The following is a 23,704-nucleotide window of genomic DNA, read 5'->3' as shown; positions in this document are numbered from 1 at the left end:
TCCTTCCCGAAACCTTGATTTAAAACATTTTTCCGGTAACATTTTAGTAACCGCAATTTGAGTTTGTTTTCGCATTACTTTTTCTTTAATTCCCGACTCAACGTTGATTCAACTTAAAAGAAGAAAAAAGTTTGAAAGTCTTTATAATAAACTGTAACTTTTCCCTATTTAAAACAAAATGGTTTGCTTAATTACTTGAAATAGAAACGCAACAATTTATATAATCATCTGAATCATATCAGAAATAGATGGAATCATCTTTTACAAGTTATATTTTTTCCTATTTTATACAGCCCTTCATCAGTAATTATTATAGAAACGGAAATACATAGTTATTTTTGTTCCAAAAAAATTAAAAAGAAATTTCAAAAGATCCTATATATAACAAAGAATAATAATAATAATAGTAGTAGTAGTATTTTTATGTTGTGATTATAACAGAATATCCTATGACAAGAACTAGTTTGAAGTTCCTTATTGTCCCCAGCCAAGCAATTGTTCAATGCACATAATTTTTCCGTAATTAAATACTATTTTAATCAGATTTTTCTATTGATCAATATGAAAATAATTTAAGATAATATTTTCTATACATATTTTGCTATATATATTTCTCAATCTATAAACACGACAGTTAAATGATAAGTATATTATATTGTATTCCCTCTAAAAATACACTAATGTATTAAAACAAATTTTCAAAAATAACCACATAATTTGTTTTCGAAGTATTTTTTTCTAATATCAAGTCGTTTTTAGACGCAGATTTTCAAAAATAATAATAGTCTCATTAGTTCAATAATCATTACTGCATGCTTGTAAATATAGTAGGTGCGCAACCAAATCAACACACAAAGTTAACCAGAATGACAGATGATATTTTTCATTTCCAAATGCATCATCATAAGCATTTATAAACAAACCCAAACTAAAAAGCATTCATTTAATTTAATATCAATGTACATCGTTGTGAAGCTCAAACCTTTATTCGCTTATAGTCTATAACAGTGAGCAACTGTCCAGTAAAATTTTCTGACCTGTGTTTATAGTCGTCCCAACATAGTTGCGTTATTTAGAGTCTTCAAACTCATTTAATTTTAACGAACACTATCCTTTATTTTCTGAGTGAGGTCTGTTCTAATATCATCATTTATTTTCATTTTTAAAAATCACTGCGATTTTTATTCTACATTAATTATTATTCTAGCGTGGTCATTCGGATTCCATGTTGTTATATTTAACTGATTCATAATTATTCCATAGGCCGACATGACTGCTTCACAGTATTGCTCTGAAATATTGTATTAACGAAAACAAATTATTCTCATTATTTATTTCACTTAACAAATATGAACTGCCCCCTCTGGCATACCTCACATAGATACTTATCAAACAACCTTCGTACATCTATAGTTTTCATATATTTCTTTGAATATATATTTATATGATTCTCTTCTATATAATATACAAAATATTATAAATTCTTCAAAATCAAAATCTTGATTTATGTTTTGCGTTTAAACTAATTAACATTCCAATGTTGACGCTGAAATTTTAATACTGTTGAGCTTTATAAACAAAACCCAAATATATACGTATATTAAGTAATTTAGTTAAATATGAATATCCATCATTCATAATCAAGTACACTGTTTTATTAAGAGAAAACGTTTATCGTACATTTTGAAATTATGAAAACTTACATTATTTTAAACGTTAAAAGTTAGCTTTTAACATAATGCAATTTGATCCAAAATACATACTGATATTGATATATACTAGATATATGCTCAAAATTGTTAACATATTTTCAATGTAATATTAATATATTTAATTAACGATGCATAGATACATCTTCAACATACACTGTTCTACACGACCTTATATAAAATGCACGAGTACATAGCACACTTTTATTAATCTGGAAATAGTACACAAACCGCATCTTGAAACAAAACACTATTCTAGCTGATAGAGTTCCACAGAAACAAAAATTATAAACATAGATTTTACAAATAAATCTGAAATAGAAATAAAATATTTTCAAATAAGTAAAATAAGTTAATAATAGTATAATATTTAATAATATCTAATTTTTACTATCAAAATAAAGGGCAACAAATTAAAATTAGTGATAGGCCCTAATTAAAATTAGATCTAATAAAAAAAAGGCCAAATAACAGATATAAGAAACCCAATAGAATGAACTGTAAATAGAATACACAATATATAGCTATATCGGGTGCGCACAAATAATAATTACTTTTTTAAAGGCCTATATGCACATCGCTGATCATACAGAAGGAATCCATTTATTTTATTTTCAATATTTTGACGGGAACTTATAATTCGGATAGTAATTAAAATGGATTCATCCCATCAACTCGAAATTGTAGCTGATGTATGACGCTCACGAAGCGCCGGATTGACGGCTTATTACGTAATTTGAGTGACGCAGGCCAGGCGGAAAATTTTCCTATCGGTATTGTTTGGATATTGATACGATTGATCGTAATTTGGGATAGTCCCGTTCATTGGTTTGTTTAGTTAAAGGGCATAAAAAAATAAAGCATGCTTCAAATTTGTTCAATTCTCAAATCAACGTTCTCAATTGTTAGTAATATTAAATGAAATTAACTTGATTGATTGATAAAATAATAAAATAATTGGTTGATAACGCACGACTTACCAGTTTATACCCTAACACTATGTAGGGTTAGTAGTACTCGCTAGGATAAAGCTAAAATCTTCATTATATCAATAAGTAAATAAATAAATAAGCCACTCTGTTGTAATTGTGCATTCACTTCTCTAACTCCGACTATGATAAACGTGCAATCCGTAAAAGGGAAAAAGCCAAAGTCACACGCTAGATACTCTGCCACCGACAATCAACAGGAACCACCTTTGGTTGACAAACTAAAACTGAAGTATGACAGGTGCACATGGTACGAAGGGAAGGTAATGCACGATGGGCCAGTTTATGTCCTAATACTAACAATAATAGACGTGCAATGAGATCAACAAAAACAAACGCATGAGATCCTACTAGACTAAGATTAGTAGTGGGATTAAGCTAAAATCTTAAATAAATAAATAAACAATACTCTTGCTATTATGCACTCACTTCTCCAGCTGCAGCCATAACGAATGTGCAATGCGTAAAAAGGAAAGACTACACGCTAGATACGCTGCCACCAAGATCCAGCAGAAACCACTTTCTATGTGGCGTTTATATATGCTTCAAAATATCCATAGATCATAACTACACATCAATAACTTTGGTTATTTTGGCATTAGTTTCTGCTTTATAAAATAGTTATAATTTATATTTACAGTTGCAACCATAAAACTATTATCTTTGATTTACCGTAATTTAAGAATTTGGGAAACGGTACGAAGAAGTAATAAAACATAGTGGTATAAAACAGATAACAATAAATGCATAAATAAAATAATATATAAATAAAAAAGGATGTCGGGCGCAGAGAAATATATCGATATTTTAAAAAATACAACAAAAGTTCGATACGTTCCTAAAAAACCGACGTAGGTTTTCATATCGAAGTTATTCCGCTCCAGTCTTACTTTTTACGCAAAATTCACTTAATAATAAAGGAAAATTTCGATAGTCCCCTTCACAAACCGTATGTTTTAATAACATTGTTTTTATTTGCAATTAAAAGTTCAATACACTCATTTACAGCTATCGATATTTTTCGCCATTCCTGCTTTTATTCTGTGTTAATTTTCTCAATCAACTCATAAGCATATCGTCAGAGAGGTTGTTGAGTTCCCTAAGCCTTAAGACTAAAAGTTCGGTGGAACTAAATTAAATGAATAGGAGAGCGATAAGTTGAATTCTGCAAAAAACATCACGAAGATCCTAATCATTATATAATGCTGTATGAAAAGTTACATTGCCGTGATAAGAAACGTACCGAAATTAATAGAGTCGACCCATTTTTCTAACTTCTTTAGACACAAATATAATAACACTAAAATAAAACAATTGTTGACAATTTCGAGTATTTAAAAAATTAAGCTATAAGGCAACATTAATAAATTAAAATCTTCATAATCAGTTTATTCAGCCTTCAATACTATTGATTACCTTACCTTTATCACAATACAAATGAATTCAAAAAATCAATTTAATAGGTAAAAATATTAATAAACGAAAAGTAGTTATAATAATAACTATGTAATAAGTAAACTAAATCCTTGTTTCTATTTCAATTAAGCATCTCCTTCAATTCTGTGCCTTCAAATTTGTTTAGCGTTCTGGGACGTACTTTCTCTCGTCGTACAATTTTATAAACGTTAAAAGAATATCTAACTAATTTGACCAAACAATCATGATACTTATAACGGAAAACAATTTCATACGTACAAATATCGAAATTATTTAACGAAACAAAACAGAAACCTAAAAGTTAATGAATAATAGTTTATAAAATGTCCTAAAGAAATATGCATTTCTCTAAAATCTTTAATATCAAACTTTATATTTAACGCTAATAAATAAAACAAAATTTACGATAAATTGATATAATATTTTAAACATATTTATTTAATTCCTGATATCAAGAAATTGTTATTCTTTCATATTTAGATTTCCTCTATATTCAAATTTTGCCATAGTTTAGGATGAGCTAAAAAGTATTATTCCATCACCAAACATGGCTTTGAAAAGTTAATTCATAATTATATACCAATCATCAATTTTAATTAATCCGGTTAGTTTATGTACGTCGGTAATTACTGATTTAAATATCAAAGGAATATTTAACTAATTTGACGGAATAACAACGGAGTATTTTTTACTTTACACACAGTTTTTTAATACAATAACGAGATTAGTTTATAAATAGAACGAAATTAGATCAAAATTGAACTGTAAACATAAATATTTTGAAAGAAATTAATCCATTATTTATAAAATATATTCTGTGAATATTTTCTGGTTATGAGCTAAGTCATATTTATTGTTTCTTTTAATTAATTGGCCTCTAATTACCAAAGATTAGTTAAAAGAATTGTACGATCAGTACCTGTCTTAAAGATCTAGTATTTAGACAAGAAAATATTAGGTGTTTAAAAAGACATTTCTTAAGAACATCTAAAATATATGTTATTCAAATTATTTACCTCATTTTCTACAACATTTTCTCATCTATCTGACAACATGGCAATACCGTGACGAAAAAACGTTAGAATGTTGCTTTCACAACGATTCAATCATCGATCCATTTTTGCACTTCTTCAGCTTTTCGAAGCCGTCTTTCAAGCTATGCTGCATCGATAGGAAGTGGTAATCAGAAATCACTACGTCTAGTGAGTACGCGGTATGCGGTAGAGCTTCTCATTAGAGCTGCAACAACTCCTGCCAAGTGTGACCGAACGTTGTCAGGAAATAGGAAACTTTGCGTCTAGTACTGGCTATTGCCGGTCGCTAGACATCTGGAGTAATAGTTTAATTCGGTTTTAGAAGCACGTAATACAATACGTCTTGCTGATCACAGCATTTATACAGCAAGTCTTTACATCCATAAATATTCCGCTTATGTGTAGATGTGGATTGCACTTCCGGACTAACCCATGACTTTTTGCACTTGGAATTATTGTAGTAGATACATTTTTGATCGCCAATCATAATACGCTAAAGAAAATGCATCTTTGCCTCGCAAGTAATAAAAATGTTGCAATGTTTAAATAGTTGGAGATTCCATTTTCAATCAATTCACATGGAACCATTTTTCCTGCTTTTAGAGTAGTTGCAGAAGTGGTATCAAGAATTACTCCATTTGCTTCTTGAAGTTATCAATTATTACATTTTACTTTTTGCATTTTAATTATCTTTCAAGTGTTTAATATTATATGCCTTATAACGAAATCTCATAACCTTTGCTGATGTTGATATTCAAAAAATTTGTTAAATAGGACCCATTCACAATATAAACTTCTCAACGACTTTACAGTTTAACACAATTATTATGAAGGATTTTAATTATTAAAAATACAACTTTTTATAATAATAGACTTACCCGGCACACATCCAACAGACCCCGTATTTTACATCGAGGATGGTGGACGCTGGGCCAATATAATGGCAAAGTTAATTAAAGTGTTTTACCCCGTTGGGTCAAGAGTTCAATTGAAGCTCGACGTTTATAAAGCATCAGATTGACGGGTTATCCCGGAATTTGAATGATCCAAATAGAACAAAAAAATGTATTTGATGCATTCGTGTTTTCCAGAAACACATGACTCTACTATTTATTTTTTCAAAATTTAATTTAACTTATATTAGTATTTATTACAGTTGAATGTGACATCTTCCTTTACACAATTAACCTGTTGGTGTAGCTAAATTATCATAACAAATATATTTTTATAAGAAAAAGAGGCGTTTTAAAATCAATCGATGGTAAATCAAAACACCAAGCGTTAATTTGAAAATATATTTCATTATTACCATGCTCTTGTCCTACATGCATCTATTTTGCTTATTTGTATTATTGTTTTTATTCAAATCATAAAAACATTTTATTTGAACTATTAGTATATAATCTATTAAATATATAATTGCATAACAAAGACCAAGCTCTGAAAATTAATAATAAAGTAACGTTCATGAAAAGTTTTAAAAGGAAATTTAGATATGTAAAAATATATTTTTAATCACCCTCATTATAATGCGTCAAATGTAATGCTTTTAATTAATATTTTCCATGAGTGTTAAACTAGAATAAATAATAAAATATTTCTGCTTTAGCCACCGATGTCCTTGCCACATCCCACCGCCTTGACGTCAGTCCATGCTGCGGCTTCATTGCCGCATTTTCTGCCTAGTCCAGCTCTGGCTTCACCGGTAGGCTCCAATTCATCGCAGCCGGCTCTGGGAGTGAGCAATCCGCCTTGCTCCACGCTGTTCGTGGCCAACTTGGGCCAGTTTGTGTCGGAGCATGAACTGAAAGAGATCTTCGCCAGGTTGGTATTTCTTTCTATTACACCATTAGTTACTGATGACCTATTAAAACAAATTAAGCAACCACGTTAAAAATAACTGAGATTTGTAAATTAATATGTCAAAAAAGTATCTTTGTTAATTAAATAAATTATCAAAACGAAAACTAAACATTAAAAGTCAATGAACCTCAAATATGTTTATGCAGCACTTTAGCTAACATTTTATAAGATTGAATAGTTTTAACGTATCCAAGTAGCAAACTATATCGCTGTAGCACTATTCTGGTGTATATCAAAAAACAGATGGTTTAGATAAAAGACGCAGCGAGGAGCTCAGAATAAGATATAGATTAAGATTACAGAAAGCGATTGGAGAAATAGGAGACTAAGATTGTTCCAGGCCAGAACGGCTGCCACTCACTACACTACACTGCACAATATCAGCTAGTTTGATTCTTTTGAGTCTGTGTTCTGTTCTAGTATTATCCAAGAGTTGTAATACTTTGATATTGACATGAGAATAGAATCTGGATCTCCTCATCTCTCATTGCAATTCTCTTGATTTCCTGACTCTTGATTTCATCTCTTGACAGTCGGTATCTGACGGTTTCAGTATAAGCATTCAGTCTGGATGCACCTACAAATACTTCTGAGGACTTTGTTCTGGAAATCTTGTATTGTATTTATATTACTTTTCGCACAACATCCCCATAGTTAAATGCCGTATGTCCATATAGTTTCAATACTTGCTTGTGTAATATCAATTTATTATATACCGATAATTGTGATTTTCTTCATATTAAGCGACATATTTTCGTATATTTGAACTCCATTTCTTTTCTTTTCTTTTTTACGTGTTCTTCCAGCAAAATTTTATTTGGGATGATGATTTTGCTTCTGTTAATGTTCATTTTCCAGATAGAATTTGGGTCCAATTATTTATGCTGCCACTTACCTGTTCTTCGCTATTGTCTTCAACAGCAAGAATCGCAATATCATCAGCAAATGTAGCTATTGTGATATGTTCAATTTGTGGTATATTATATGTGTAGAGTAGATAAACAATTAGTCCCAGTACACTTTCTTGTGTTACACCTGTTTTAGCTTCTTTCATTATAGAATAGGCATCCTCTTGTTTGACATTGTGACTATAATTTCCTATAACTATTTAATAGTTCAGTGTATGTTTTGCTAAAAATTTCTGTAGCTTATGAGCAAGACCGTTATGCCATACCTTATCGAGGGCGTGCGACATCTAAGAATATAGTTGAACATACATTTTTACCTTCATAAACATTTTCAATTATATCTGTTTTTCTATGAACCTTGTCAATTGTTGAATATTGGTAAAACCAAATTGGCGTATAGGTATTAAATTTCTCCCTATAATCAGTTTTATTCTTGAACAGGAGTTTTTTTTTCAAATAACTTAGACATTATTGATAGCAGTGAGATGATAGGTCTATAGACTTTCATTTCATTTGGTATGTTGATTATAATACCAAAAACATTCCATAGATTCCATAGATGGAATCTGGATGTATCCTGAAGCAAAAATTGTCTCCACTGCTTGTTCCAGCATATAGAATAACTCTGAAACTGATATATTCGAACCGATATTCGTCCAGAAAGTGCTTTTATAATACCGAATCTTTACATAATGCCAGCTTTTCACTTTCCTAACTATCTGGCAGCATTTCATTTTTGTATAACAATTTTATATTGTTTTCTTAACTACTGTACTCAAATACAATTTATTGATTGTGATTTTGTTCCAATTAAATTTAGCCACTGATCAAAATTACTGGTTTTGAAACAAATACACACAGATTTTTATGATGAAGTATATCTAAAAATTGATTCAAACGGCACTCAGTGGGTGTCAGTAGTACTCTTCAGGAAGAATACAGTATAATGTCGAGGAAAATATAATTTACACTAAATGAAAAGTATAGGAAAATGGATAATCAAGACTAATTCACGCTATTGGTAAAAATATAGGTCTTTATAAAAGACGGAAATTATTTATTCAGAATAACAACCAAACGACGATCGATGTTACATGCGACCTACTAGAACCTCTTGAAATTAAAGAGTTATTCGTCATGCTTCATTCTAAAGTGTTAATAATATATGGGTCAACATAATATGTCAATAACACAATATATCAGCGTAGAATATATAGATATATTAATTAGTAAAATGGTTTAAATGCAAAACTGTTATGTACATATTTCTTAGAGTCACTTCATAATATTAACCACATCAACACTAATAATGAATGCATAATTTACAAATCTCAGTTCTATTAAAAGTAATATCGATCACGTGATTATATTTGGTTATTTTCTAAAAGATCTAAAGCACCTCATTATCACTGATTCACTAGTATCGACTTAAATTTTTGGTGCTGCATGATTGTGTACTAACCTTATCATCCTAATATGCAGTAGAATCGAGACAAAATAATTAGCGACAGTGTCTCCATGAATTCTTTCTCTTCGTTCGATTCACAGAGGTAACGTGCGAGAGAGGAAATCGTGGACGCCACTGATTTAATACATCTAACGTAGTTTTGTACACTAGCCGCAGAGGCCGGCACATGCACCTCCCGGGATCACAACAACGTCCTGAAGGAACATAAAAGTGATTTAGTGGTAGTATAATACAGAACGATTAAAAAATATTACACCAATATCAAAGTGTAGTTTAAGTAACTAAGGTATCAAGTGTTGTAATTAATTCGTAGCGAATCTTTGATAAAATAATAGTTTAAAATGAAGTTTAACCGTATCCTCGCTAATAATCTGATTTGTCAATCAATTCCATCAATTCTTCACTGAATTTTGTCGAATATTTGTGTCGTTCTTTATCTTACAAATCAGTATATTCATTTCTAAAACGCGCAAACCAAATATTTTTTAATATCATGAAGCAAAACTCAATTCAAGAACCGTTTTTCATATTTGTCGTCATTATAACAAAAATACATATTTAGTGCAATATATATTGTTTGTTGTTATTTATTCTCTACTTAAATAACATGTGGTAAAATTAACTATTAACAAGAGCTACTCATAGAGAATAAATGGTTGAAAGACACAACGAAAACCTGCATTTTTAATGTTACTCATACAATAATATATAACAGTAATAAGCATTGGAAGAATATCAAATATGTATGACCTAAATATGAATACGATTGACCAAATAATCATGTTATTTTAAGTAAAAATAGCAAAAAGCGGATATTTGACGTTAATTAATAAATCGAGAAAGCATTATTCTTTCATATTTAGATCTCTTATATATTTAAATTTTCGTCATAGTTTAGAGATGAAGTATAAAGGATTAAACCATTACCAAATATGACTTTGAAAACTTAATTCCTAATTCCATACCAATCATCGATTTTAATTAATCTGGTTAGTTTATCTACTTCGATAATTACGGATTTAAATATCAGAGGAATATTTAACTTTTTTAATTTGGCTTTATAATATGGCCGAATAACAACGGAGTATTTTTTCCTTTAACATATTTTAATACAAAGAGACATATTTTAATACAAAGAGATTTGTTTATAAATAGAAGAAAATTAGAACAAAATTACACTGTAAACAAAAATACTTTATCAAGTGATTTATTAGATAATCAACATTATTTTTAAAAAATTCTTTTATAAATTTCCGACAGTAACAACAGTTACTTCTCAAGTAATAAGTGGTTGAACAGACCAACGAAATGCTACATTTTTATAACTTAGTAAAACGCTATGAATTAATTCCAATGCCTAATATCATTATATTCAGAACAATTTTAGAAAAACTATTATACGAATGTATATTTTCGATTATTAACAACATTTTAACAGTGCTAATTAGGAGCGTATAATTAAGACAAGTGATTTTAAGTACTTATTTATCGCCAATTTAAATAAATTAAGAGAATTTTGCCAAAAAACAATATACATAGATTAAAAACCAGGCGATTAAAATAGATCATTAAGGACTCTCACGTTCAGATTTCTACTTCTGTTCTAATTTCAATTATTAAATGCTGTTTAATATCATAATTGTTGTAAGAAAACAAATTAAAAATTAATATATTTATATCTTACATATTAAGATGGCCATTTAATTTTGAGGCTCTTTTCGCCTTAATTTTACTTGTATGAAAACAATTTTTCTTTCAGTCAAGAAATCATTCTATTGCACCAGTTGCAACTATATCTTATGATGATTTCACATAACAGGTCAATTGAAAAGTCCCCGGCCTACCATAGTAATAAAACACATCTTTTTGCCAAAATCAGTTTTTTTATTCAACATAATTCCCTTCAAGGGTGGTACACTGATTATAGCGACCCTCTATCTTTTCGATATCATTTTTGTAGTACGATTTGTCCTTTGCTTCAAAATAGGCCTCAGTTTCGTCGATCACCTCTTCACTCGACGAAAATTTCTTCCCAGCGAGTATTCTTTTGAGATCTGAGAACAGGAAATAGTCATTGGGGTGCAGATCTGGGGAATACGGTGGATGCGGAAGCAATTCGAAGCCCAATTCATGAATTTTTGACACGATGCATTGTCTTGGTGAAGCAGCACCTTCTTTTTCTTCAAATGCGGCCGTTTTTCAGCGATTTCGTCCTTCAAATGGTCCAATAACGCTATATAATTGTCGCTGTTGATGGTTCTTCCTTTTTCAAGGTAGTCAATGAAAATTATTCCATACGCATGCCAAAATGCAGACGCCATAACCTCGCCAGCCGACTGTTGCGTTTTCCCATGCTTTGGAGCGGGTTCATCGTGTGCAGTCCACTATGTGACTGTCAATTGGACTTCGGAATGTTTCCATATTTCCATGTTGCCATGTTTCATCCATTGTCACATATCGACAAAAAAACTCGGGTTTATTATGCTTGATCATCTTCAAACACTGCTCCGAATCATCAACTCGTTGTTGTTTTTGGTCAAAAGTGAACTCTGGTCTCGAGCACTTTGCATAGAGCTTTCTCATACCCAAATATTCGTGAATGATATGATGTACACGTTCAGTTAATATCTTTAGAGTGTCTGCTATTTTATTCAGTTTCAATTTACGGTCATTCAAAATCATTTTGTGATTTTTTTAATGTTTTCGTCGGTAACAACCTTTTTTGGGCGTCCACTGCGTTCACCGTCTTCGGTGCTCATTTCACCACGTCTAAACGTAGTATACCAATCCTTGAGTATTGACTTTCCTGGATCAGTGTCCAGACACTCGGCATCAAGCCAAATTATTGCTTCAACTGTATTTTTCCTCTCAAAACGCAATATTTTATCAACACGCGAAATTCCTTTTTATCCATTTTTTTCACAATAACAAAAGTTGCTTCACTCAAAATGCTATAATTCACAAACAAATGATCCGACAGCGTCAAATTTATACACGCAACTTTTGAGGGTTAGGGTTAACTACAAAACATATAGATTTAATTCTAGTAGCACCATCTATGCGTCAGGCCGGGGACTTTTCAATTGACCTGTTAGTTTCTCCTTATAATATCATCTGAGACAGTGAAGATTAAGATGATAAAAATGTAGGGTAATCTATCTTGTTACCCCCTAAATTAAAATTAGCACGTATATCTTATAAAGCCCTCAAAATTAATTAACGGTCTAGTATATATGAAAGAAAATATCAAAATCAAAAATATCATTTGTTTGATTGCTCTATAGAAGGATAAAATATATAAATTTAACAGTATAATATATAAATTAACACCAAAAGAACATCTACTTTTTCTATTTTCGGTGAAAAGACCGAAAAAATTATTCCTTCAGGACGCAGGTCCCACTTACACACGTCATCCCTCGCGTGCAGCTGATCACCAGCCGCTGAGCACCGGTCTTTCTTGCACAGCTTTCCCGGCTTTTGTCGCCTGCGTGTGCACGCCAACAAGCAGGGGGGGGTCAGTGGTGTCACCGGCACAGCCGGATCATCGCCTGTCGCCTTTGTCGAGTACCGTGACGTAGGGGGCGCCACGCGCGTCATGTCCCAGCTCCAGGGCTCCTTCCTGCTGTCGTCGGATCGTGGCCCCATACGTATCGAGTACGCCAAGAGCAAAATGGCGCTGGCAACAGAGGTCGGTTCCCCCTCCAACTTCCTTATAATCTTCATTCGTAGTCCAGTAAGATCACATGATTCTTAACACAATAAAAATACCCTAATGATTATATTAATATGAATCAAAATTATGATACTAGAAGATGTTTTAACTCCTGTTCATACCAACTCAAAATCTTTAAAATTATCGATTAAGTCATAAACTTTTTAAATTGAAATAAAAATAGTACTTTCTAGGCAACAATTTCTAATAACAAATATTTGAATATCAGCGCTGTACTATTTACTGAGTATCAAGGCTGGTTTTTTTCAAATATCATGATTTTCCATGGAAAATCATCTTCGCCTAATTTACGACAGATCCACTTCAGAAACTATATTAATATATTTTTTATGAGCTTATTGTGAGAACTGATTTTTGAATAATCTTTTAAAAATGTATTCTTGTTATGAGCTTTTTCATCTCTCATTAATTGTGATATAACCGACCGTTGTATTCAAATGTCCACAGTCTCACGAATCTCACACTATTTTACCCTCCAATAGTATATGGCAATATCAAGCATCTTTTCAACGTTTTCTGAATGGTAATTTCATTTAAACCATCTTCATCAGACAAGTTAGAATCGTAATGTCAAAATTCTATTTATATTTAATTAAACCATTAAATTTATTTTTGCAATCTTGATAACGGAAAGATGCAAGGTCATTTCTGTGACAGAGTTGAGGCGTTACCTTAAAGATCTATAATTTGAACATTCCCACCCTTTCCCGTCGGATACTCAAATTCAAAACTTATTTCATCACAATCTTATTCATGTAATATTACTAAGTAAGTCTAAGTAGCATAATCATATTGATCGAATGAGAAATATTTTTTTAACAACTTTACTTATATTCAAATGTAACTTTTGGTCAAACTAACTAATTCTAACATGTTTTTCATACTCTAAAACGCAGGCTTTCATATGACATTTGATGCGACGAGCTAACATTGAAATTACCAAAGGTATGCAAATCTAACACATTTTGTAGTAAACTATAGACAATATTATATTTAATAAAGTACTAACCATCGACAGATTATTGAATGTTAAAACATAATTTAATCAATAGTAAATATAATTATTACACTATTAACAAGTAGGTGAAACTGGACTACGAATTTAGATTAGAAAAATAATCGTCACTAAATTAAGTGTTTTGTATGTATGTGTTTCATTTTTTGTTCAATATTGTTTTTCACACAAACAAACTTGGTACTGTTGTTCGATGTTAAATTTAATTTCAGACTCTAAACAGAACTTTTGACGAATATGTTAAAACCATAATACAATATATCGAACACAGTACCAATTAATAATATAATAGTAATCATGATAAAATAACCCTCGATTTTTAACTTAAATGATCAACTTGGACGACTAATACTATAAGCATTTTAAATAATTCAAAATAGTTAGGACTTAGAGTAGTTGTCATAAAATATAAACCATTTATAATACGTATTTTGATCAATATTCAATATAAACTAATACATGAAGCAGTAAAGATATCTAAATATTAAAATAAACACAATTTATTAGATAGCTGCAGTCTATCCACTGTTATTTTCTACATACGTCATCTAAATTTGTGACGTCGCAATGTTGCCGTATCAATTCTGTTTGAGTGTTTGAGTGAGTTTTAGTTCAGTTTGGCTTTGAAATACAAGAAAATTATAATCTAAATAAAATAATTAAACGAAAATACTGTTATCAAATATAATTTATTTTAACGTTATAGTAAATCTAATGCATATATTTGTGCACAGTTCAGTATGTACACATTTATAATAGTTTGTAGGTTAGGGTTGCGTTTGATTATATTTACATTGAACTCTTTTCCATACCACCTATAAATTAGAGTACTAGGCGCGTTTGTAGTTGTATCCCCTCTAGGCCTAATCCACCTTATTTACAATTGTATATCCAAGTAATATATTTTACTTTCATTAGAGAGCATATTTACCTTTTGAGCTTAGCTGTTGTGTACTTCGGTACAGTATTTCTTTGTAAAGACATTTTGATGTCGCTGTGTTTCTCCTTCGTTTAGTCTGTTAATACTTGTATAAACCGTTCTTCATAAAACCAGATTTAATCACTGCATTCTCCTTAAAGCATTTGCCATATCTGCAAAACAGTAACTATTCTTTCTCTCTTGTCACATTTTAACCAAATGGTCATGTATATTCTGAACAATTACACACATATCTGTGCACATAAATTTTTTACATGCATGCATGAATATCTTGCAATGAATTATTAATAATTGTTATTCCAGCGTTTAACTTTTTCCAACAACTTTTGTTGTCATAACACTATTTTTATTATCATCTTACCATGAGATATATTGGTCCCATTCTGAAATATCTATGTCTCATCTAAATACATAAATTGGAATAATAAGTCCTTTAATTATATGCTTTTACAATTTGTATTCTTTTAAAAGCAATATCCGGAAGTTCCATTAGGCCTCTTCGATATTTTTCAGACTAACAATTTCCTTTGAAATAATTGTATTAAGTTATGTTTGTATTGAAAAACTACTCACTGTTTTTATACATTTCACATATTTAATCTCTGATGGAGCTAACATCAAGTTGATATTGATTATATTTTTCATTTTTTGAGATATTTCAGTGACCGTGTCCATACTAATATTCAGTACAGCTGCAACACGCTAAAACGTATTTTAAATAAATATCGCAGCAAATTAATATTTAACAGTAAAAATGCTTGCCTCTCTAACGAATTTTACTGGCAAGATTTCATATACATTATGTCGTTCCTTTTAAAAGTGACTGATTGGAGACGCAATCTGTTCTGTCTGGCTTCGGAATTTTCAATCATAGTAGTAATAATTTGAAATTTATCAAAACAAGCAAAGCATTAATATAACGTTTACCGGTGTATAACCTCTTATCACTTTGGCGGGCTAGTTCGGTTACGTATTCGTACTTATCAGACATCAAGTGAGAAGAAAAATATTGTCTGATTCTAAAATGAATTTACAAATTGCGACAGGCAATACATTAAACATCTTGATGACGTATATAAAAAATAACTTTGGATAGACTATGTATAGCTTGAAAATATATTAAGCCACTGAAATATAAGCTACAAGATAATATTCCTGAATATGTGTTAATGGAATGTTACAGTCCAATCAATAATTTGAACAATAGGTAATTTACCTTTAATTCTAACCTATCAGTCGTATATAGCCGCTTAATACTAGGTCTAATAAGAAATAAATTTTCTTTCCAATAAATGGCTTTAATAAGTTTAGGAATCTGATCCAATTTTTTCGACAAGAGCTTCTGTACAAATAATGGAATTATTTTCAAAATGAGAAAAAGTTCAAACATCAGCAAACAAAATTGCACACATTTAACCTAAATCATATCATTCTAAGTATGTTAATAAGATATTATTTTGTTGAGCGATTATTGAGGAACTGTTATAATTCAACCGCTTCACACTGTGAATTGTCTACTGAAGCTTCTTGTGATTCTTGTAACTATCTGGTTTACAGTTTTCGTCTGAAAATATCCATGAAAATCACTGTTTATATTCACAGTGTTCCTCGCTATTTTACCATGAACTTTATAGTTTTCTGTCTATTACTGTCACTGATCCCTAAATATGATATATGTTTAAGGTACTAAAGTTTATCTATATAATCCAAGTCTCTGGTATGTTATTTACACCAAACTTTTCATTTCCTTTTTAACTTGGATTTTCCCAGTCAAATTACACATTTCATGTGATGCCAAGATTTTTTTTTTCTATTTACGTATGAAGGTTAATAATTCATAATTCTCTTGACAGGTGATTCTGAAAACAAGAGGCAGCAGTCTAATATTTCATAAAATTTTATTAGTATAACATGACTTCTTAAAACGCAATTGTTGTTTGAAAGATTTCTCCGCATTTCCATGTAGTATATATATCGAATCTCGACATGAATTTAGATTATTTAGTGGACGATTTAAAAACAAAAAACGCCTATTGACAAAATTTAAGGATAACATTAGAAAGGCAACTACAATTAGATTGCAACTAATTACTTTGAACCGAATAGTGAAAAAATCATTGGGTGGCAAAATCCGTGGAAATGTCCCGTCCCATCTCTATATTAACCAAAATGACTTTTTCATAAAGCACTTAAAGTAAAAAAAACTTTGTTCTCGAAACTTTCTTCCAACGAAACATTTACCAATTATTAACAACCATATCTAATAATATCTGTATCTAAAAACCATATCTAATGAATAAAATTCAGTGCTTGTGAATTACGCTAATCTTCCTTCAGAAATTAATTCAATCCAATACTTTTTAATATTTTATTAAGGAAAAATATCAAGTTATCAAAGTTTAGAAAGTATGAGCAGTAAAAGACATAACCCTACATAGTAGGAAAACCTTTGCCTGACAATGATGTTTCCGGCCACTCCCATTCTAACATTATGTTCAAATAAATATGATTAAAAATAATAAAATAATTAATTAAAAGTCAGATGCTTTCTTAGAATCGCTATTTATTTACACTTTGTGTAATACTATTTTCAAGTTGGGTAGTTCTTCATTTAATTGGTTTGATTCGATTTGAAGATGTTCTCAAGGCGTTCTGTAATATTGACTTTCATATTCTCAACAACAAATAGTTGATACTTATTTCTTATTATATATACTAATAATTTTTATTAGGTATTTGTATATTATATTTTCTTCATTTTATTAACTTTAAAAATTAATTTAGTGGAAAAAATTGGTACAAAATATATTATCTTTAATATATCTTTCTGCCAACATGTTGATACCGTGCGAAATGAACAATGTTCTCGATTAATTAATCTTTGCGCTTGAGACTGCCGTAATAAATCCACTTCCTAATTTAATTTTCAACATTAGTTTCAACATTCGAAATGACATTTTCAGTCATTTCGTATAGTAGCCAATTTCACTCCTTTTGGATTTTTTAACATCTCTTGCGAGTTTGAGCTGGGTTATCCCAATGTCCAATAAGTCTTTCAATTAGTTGTCTTCAAACTGTTTTATTCCTCTCGGCTGTTCTTTGTCACTAACCACAGACCAAGTTTCTTCGCTTACATTTTGTGATGAAACAAAAACAATGAATGTCGAAAATGTTGAGGCTTCACTGATTAGCGTCTGTATACACTGAATAAATCAGCAATACTAAATGAAAAACTGTTAATTTGGGTATAGAATTATCGAATTTATAGAATTTAACACTTAGATTGGGTCGTTTAACATTTGTTTATCTTAATACTTCGCATTATTATCAATAGATATCGCTGATCAAAATACAGGCAAGCACCTAATATCATATAAAGTAGTTTCATTAAAAACAGAATTTATCTGAAATAAAAATACCATCCTGATATTTTCAACTAATTCATGAATTTTAATTAAAATATTATTTGATGCACATATTATGGTGCAATAATCGTATACATTACCAAGCTACATTACTGTCTAACAAATTATATATTTTTTAATATTAACTTATCTTAAGAATTACTAATATTTAAAATTTTTATTACTTTAGTAAATAAATTAATTAATCCTCAGCACAAAATTGATATTTAATTAATATATGTTAATATTTGAAAACAGAATTAAAATTTATTTTACTAGGGTATTAATGCATGTTTTGTTAAGTTAATTAGCAGCTTTTTAGTGTTTACTTACAATAAAAATTAGAGTTAGTTATATTTGTTGAGGATCTGGCTAAATCATATATACGTTCGTTTGATTTTAGGGAACAAAAGGAGAAGAAAATGGACAATCTTAATTCGTACATGTCGCTCAGCACTTGACAGAAAGCGGCAATGATGGCTGGTCATTGTTAAGTGGTGTTTGTCATCAGGACTGGACAACTTAACCATATAAAACTCTAAGGAAAAAATCTTAACCTATACCTGTTATCTATTGTAGTTGATCTATTTAGAATTTTTGCAGAACAGTGGAAACATCTCGACTTTTTAGATAACGACGATCGTCACCAAAGATTATTTTTTCTGTTTTTTTGGAGGGATCGTTACACACTAATATCTCTAAATATATTAAAAAAAGATGATAAGCTAAACCAAAGGTGCCCTAAATTTTAAGTCTTAGATTAATGTTTACATTACTAGATCTTGTACAATTGACGTTCTATAGGGGGAACATTAATTGTACCACCTTAACAACTCTCATTTCTTTTTTCCCGATCATTAAACCGTAGTACTTAGTACCTAAAATTGAAGAGTTCTACACGATGATTTTATTCGAATGTTAGCAATAAAAGTCTAAGGCATGCTGAGTCATTAACTCTTAATCACTGATGATGCTCTCGATGTTGTCAATATTTTTTACTGAAATACGTCCAGTTTTTTACAAATTTTTTTCATCCTACTATAAGACTATTCTTTCTTACTGGATACAAGTAAATGATGAATTAGTTCGTTGCACGTTAGGATCTTCTAGATTTTTATAAACAAAAAATTAAAATTCAGTAATGTTAATGAATTCACTATAGGTTTTGAGTCTTATGATTAGATACGTGCAGGATTATTCCATATATTTTGGCAGACTTCATTTGTTTCGATGAACAGGACGAAATTGTCAAAGTTATATGGACCTGTGCCTTACTAATTTCGATAAAATAAAAATTAGATTAAATAGTTATATATTGTAATTTGCCCAAGTGTCCCTTATATCACTAGTTCATTTACAAACCGAAGGTCCTAATGATTGAAATTATTTACTTAATTATAACTATTTATTACGGTAATTTCGTTCGACTTTCCAGTCCAAATTTTGCTTTATTTGTAACATTTTACGACCGTTTATCTCGAATAGAACCAAAACAAAAAGTCAAATAGTTGGGACTACGATAACTGGAATCGCAACGCCTACAATGACTTTTTATTTCGAATATCTCTTATTTCAATTGACTATTTTATTTTGGTCTTTAAATGAGGACATGTCCATCAAAAACATATCAGCTATATATATATACATATATACATATAAAGTGACTTTCTTACAGGACATCTATTTAATATTAGTAAAAATCTTTATTGCTTTATTAATATGACGATATCTTTAAAAATCCTGCATTCATTATTACAAAAAAAAACTATAGATCAATTTTAATTTTTGATAAATAAAAATAAAATATAGAGCTTTTGCTTACATATATTATTAAATAGTATTACCTTATAGTAATAATAAACAAGCATTTGTTATCTTGCAAATAATTAAAAAAATATGCATGAAGTAGTAAAATAAAAAAAAATTATATCTAGATAATATAGGGTTAAGTTTAGCATTGGTTAGAATATTTTTCTGTACCTTTAAAGACGAACTCATGTATTCGTATGCAAACATGTAGAAAGCACAAGTTTTTTTTACTATTTTTTTTTTTGGATAATGATAATAGCACAATTTCAATAAATTAATATTGATAATAAAAAAATACTGTCAATTATATAGACATATGTAAAAAAAAAAAGAAAAATATATCTCAACATACGGATACATGAGATATTTAACCAAAGTTTACATTTAGGTAGATGAAGAGAAAAACCTAATATATTAATATCTATTTATTTAGTAAGTATTATTTTTTAACAGAGGTATTTTTTTTAATTTTAGCGGTTATTCTCATAATTGTTCTTCTCTTATTAATGAGTACTAACGATCATCGATCATTAGTTGTACCGTTTCGATTTGATTTTTCGGTATTGTTTCATTGAAATTGAAATAAATCGGTAAAATTCTCTACTAGAATAGTATTGTAGTGCTTTTTGTGTGAATTTTATGTGATATATCTATTACTATCTTTCTAGATGTACATTTTAATGTCTCTTTCCCAGTATTGAAATCACAATGTTAATCGTTGTTTAGCGCTATTGTTGGGGACATGTCAATTATCAACGTTGGTTTCAATACCGAGGAAAGGATTTTAAAAAAATGCAGATAAAAACGGGTTACACGGGTCTTTGGTCAAATCAAATTTGGGGATACAATATTTCGGGTAACGTAAACCCGTCTAGATGGCGTCACTAATTAAGACCATCAATTTATTCTGCATACCAAATGAAAACAATATTTTTTTAAGTGGCGCCGCTAATGTATATTCAATATTCTACATGAGTTGTAATTAAGGCACTGTTAATAGATTTTAACTATAATACCGTTACAATTTCTAATACGTAGTACTACGTAAGAAATACTTCTAATATAACATAAAAATCACCAACAATTAAAGAAATAAAAAACAAAAAAAAACATACAGATTGGTGCTTGATAGTTGAAAAAATGAAAATATCAATCTAACTTAGCATTATTAGTCTTAGTATTCCTTCATAGATGGAGTAATCGTTTCTATGATTATACGTGCCTCAATAATTATAATTAACTAGAAACCAACCGAACTCGTCTCAATGATGTCCGAAAGTTAATGAAAATAGTGTTTTGGTGATTTGACCAAATTTCACAGATCAATGACCACGTGACCGTTCTGCGTTATATTTCCGTCCAAATGACACGTCCTGAAGACGTGTCAGAAAAAAAAAACGATTCGTGATAAGCACTGACATCACGAGTCACCGGTAAGGTGGGTGTGGGTCACAGTATAGATCGGCTGGAGATCCAGGCATTTCTGGGGACTACATAAAACATATCAGCTTAACTAATTATTAAAAAAAAAGTAATAATAATTAAATAAAAAAAAAGTATAAATACCTGTTATATATTATGCAATCCGACCTTTTTGATGTCGTAACTCTGTTTTATAATATTCGAATTTGGGTGTGGTTACTTGAAGAAAAAAAAATAATATTAAAATGTTATGTCGTTTTATTTACCCTGTTAACTTCAACATATTAATCGGCCAACAACAACAACAACAACATTGTTGTAGATTGACGTGTGCTTTTCGTAGCGCTTACGCCCTCTACGTTAATATGTTGAAAGTAACTACAAAGCAGACATAAATATGTGATAAAATTATCAACGTTATATAAACTAGCCACAATCGCCTTCTCTGCTTTAGATGATAGGATTATATTTAGTGAAAGAAATTCGATGAGAAAAAATATAAACAACACTTTCTAAACATATCATGATATGTGCCCCATGTCAAGTGACATCTTAAATTTTAGCGTTTAATAATGTAATAAGAAAAATTTGATAATATTTAAGGTTTAAGATATGGTTTTTAAGGATAAGTGAAACAAACGGTAACTCTTTCTAAATCTGCTGCTGATGCTGAGTATATCTACAGTATATTACGACTTGTTCCCGGTCGCTACAATTAAGAAAGAAGCTTTAACATAAAAACGCAATATATCTATTACTATCATTATTCCATTAATTTTCAATGAGTACTAAGAAAAAGTCTTAATTAAGTTCAAATACAAAATAATGTCAATTTAATGCAATGTATCGCAATAATAAAGATAAATATTTATTTACCATAGAATAAGATCATTTAATACCGAAAAGAATGACTGAGTGAATCAAGCGCATGGAACAAGTCGTAACTAATTCTAAAAAAAAAAATATGAATAGTTGTAAATTATATTCATCTGCTCTGTAGCTATGTATTTGTACCCAGCTAAGCATTTTTATTGAGCATGCTACTTTTAAGACAAAACAAGTTTCATTTGAAATCGAGTCAACAAGATAATCTACGAATGCGTTTAAACCGTAAGAGATAAGTGGGACGTTATTATGAATATTTCGAATCGTTATTTTATTTACATCTATATATGAATTGTATCATATAAACTTACATTAAAGAATTTCATATTTTTGACTGTACTCTAAATTTTTGTCTTAAAATAAGCCTCTGACCTAGCCTTAGTAGACCTGTTAATCGACCAGGGAATGCATATCTTTATTGTATTATTGAAACCATAGTAGTAATTAGTTTAAATATTGTAAAATGTGTTGGATAAATTTGTTGGATTAGAATTATAAGTACAACAAACATCCTAATGGGTACAGCATTCTTAGATTCTTTGCACAGTTCGATTTTAACTCTGCGGAGCCTACGACGTTTATTCGCTGGGACAGGAGTGTATGACCTGATTTAACAACAAACGCGCGGTTCGTTAAAATGTTCTTTGTGTAGAGGCTCAAAGAACAAGGATATTGATACTAGTCAAATAATTGTATTACATACCCAACCCCACCATCTTGCCCTCTCAGATTAAACAGAAAAGCATTCCAAACAAAGATTGTATTACCTGACAATTGTACTTAGCTATAACTTGTATAGGGTCCAAAAGATGGGAAATAAATATGTATTTAAAATTAACGAGTTTCATTTAAAACCCATGTCCATCCAATTCAATTTTCTTTATTGTAATTCAATAATATAATAGAAGAAAGTGGATACCTAAAAGCAGCCTTCAAAAGTACTACTAATGTTAAAAGAAAATGTATTTTTATGATATCACAGGTATCTTAATAATCCATTGTATTTTCATTCTATTTATATCAAAATATAGTTCTCCATCACATTTTTAATAATATCTATATGAACGATACAATATAGTTCTATA

At 30.0% G+C, this 23,704-nt stretch overlaps 1 protein-coding gene across 3 annotated transcripts in view; it reads left to right on the top strand.

The window, feature by feature from the left end:
- Nucleotides 1–23,453, top strand: part of cpo (RNA-binding protein) — a 555,476-nt gene extending 532,023 nt beyond the window's left edge. For all 3 annotated transcript variants that reach the window (XM_076394570.1, XM_076394569.1, XM_076394568.1), the window contains exons 7-8: nucleotides 6,779–6,993; nucleotides 18,907–23,453. In XM_076394570.1, coding sequence (XP_076250685.1) covers nucleotides 6,779–6,993; nucleotides 18,907–18,964 — 273 coding nt within the window. In that variant the 3' untranslated portion in view covers nucleotides 18,965–23,453. The remainder of the gene's footprint in view (nucleotides 1–6,778; nucleotides 6,994–18,906) is intronic.
- Nucleotides 23,454–23,704: the final 251 nt, after the last annotated feature.

The sequence above is a fragment of the Rhynchophorus ferrugineus genome, unplaced genomic scaffold (assembly GCF_030347505.1).
Source record: "Rhynchophorus ferrugineus isolate W39M unplaced genomic scaffold, kcgeb_rfMv2 rfM2, whole genome shotgun sequence".
Lineage (NCBI taxonomy): Eukaryota > Metazoa > Arthropoda > Insecta > Coleoptera > Curculionidae > Rhynchophorus > Rhynchophorus ferrugineus.
This window is presented reverse-complemented; position numbering and strand designations above follow the sequence as displayed.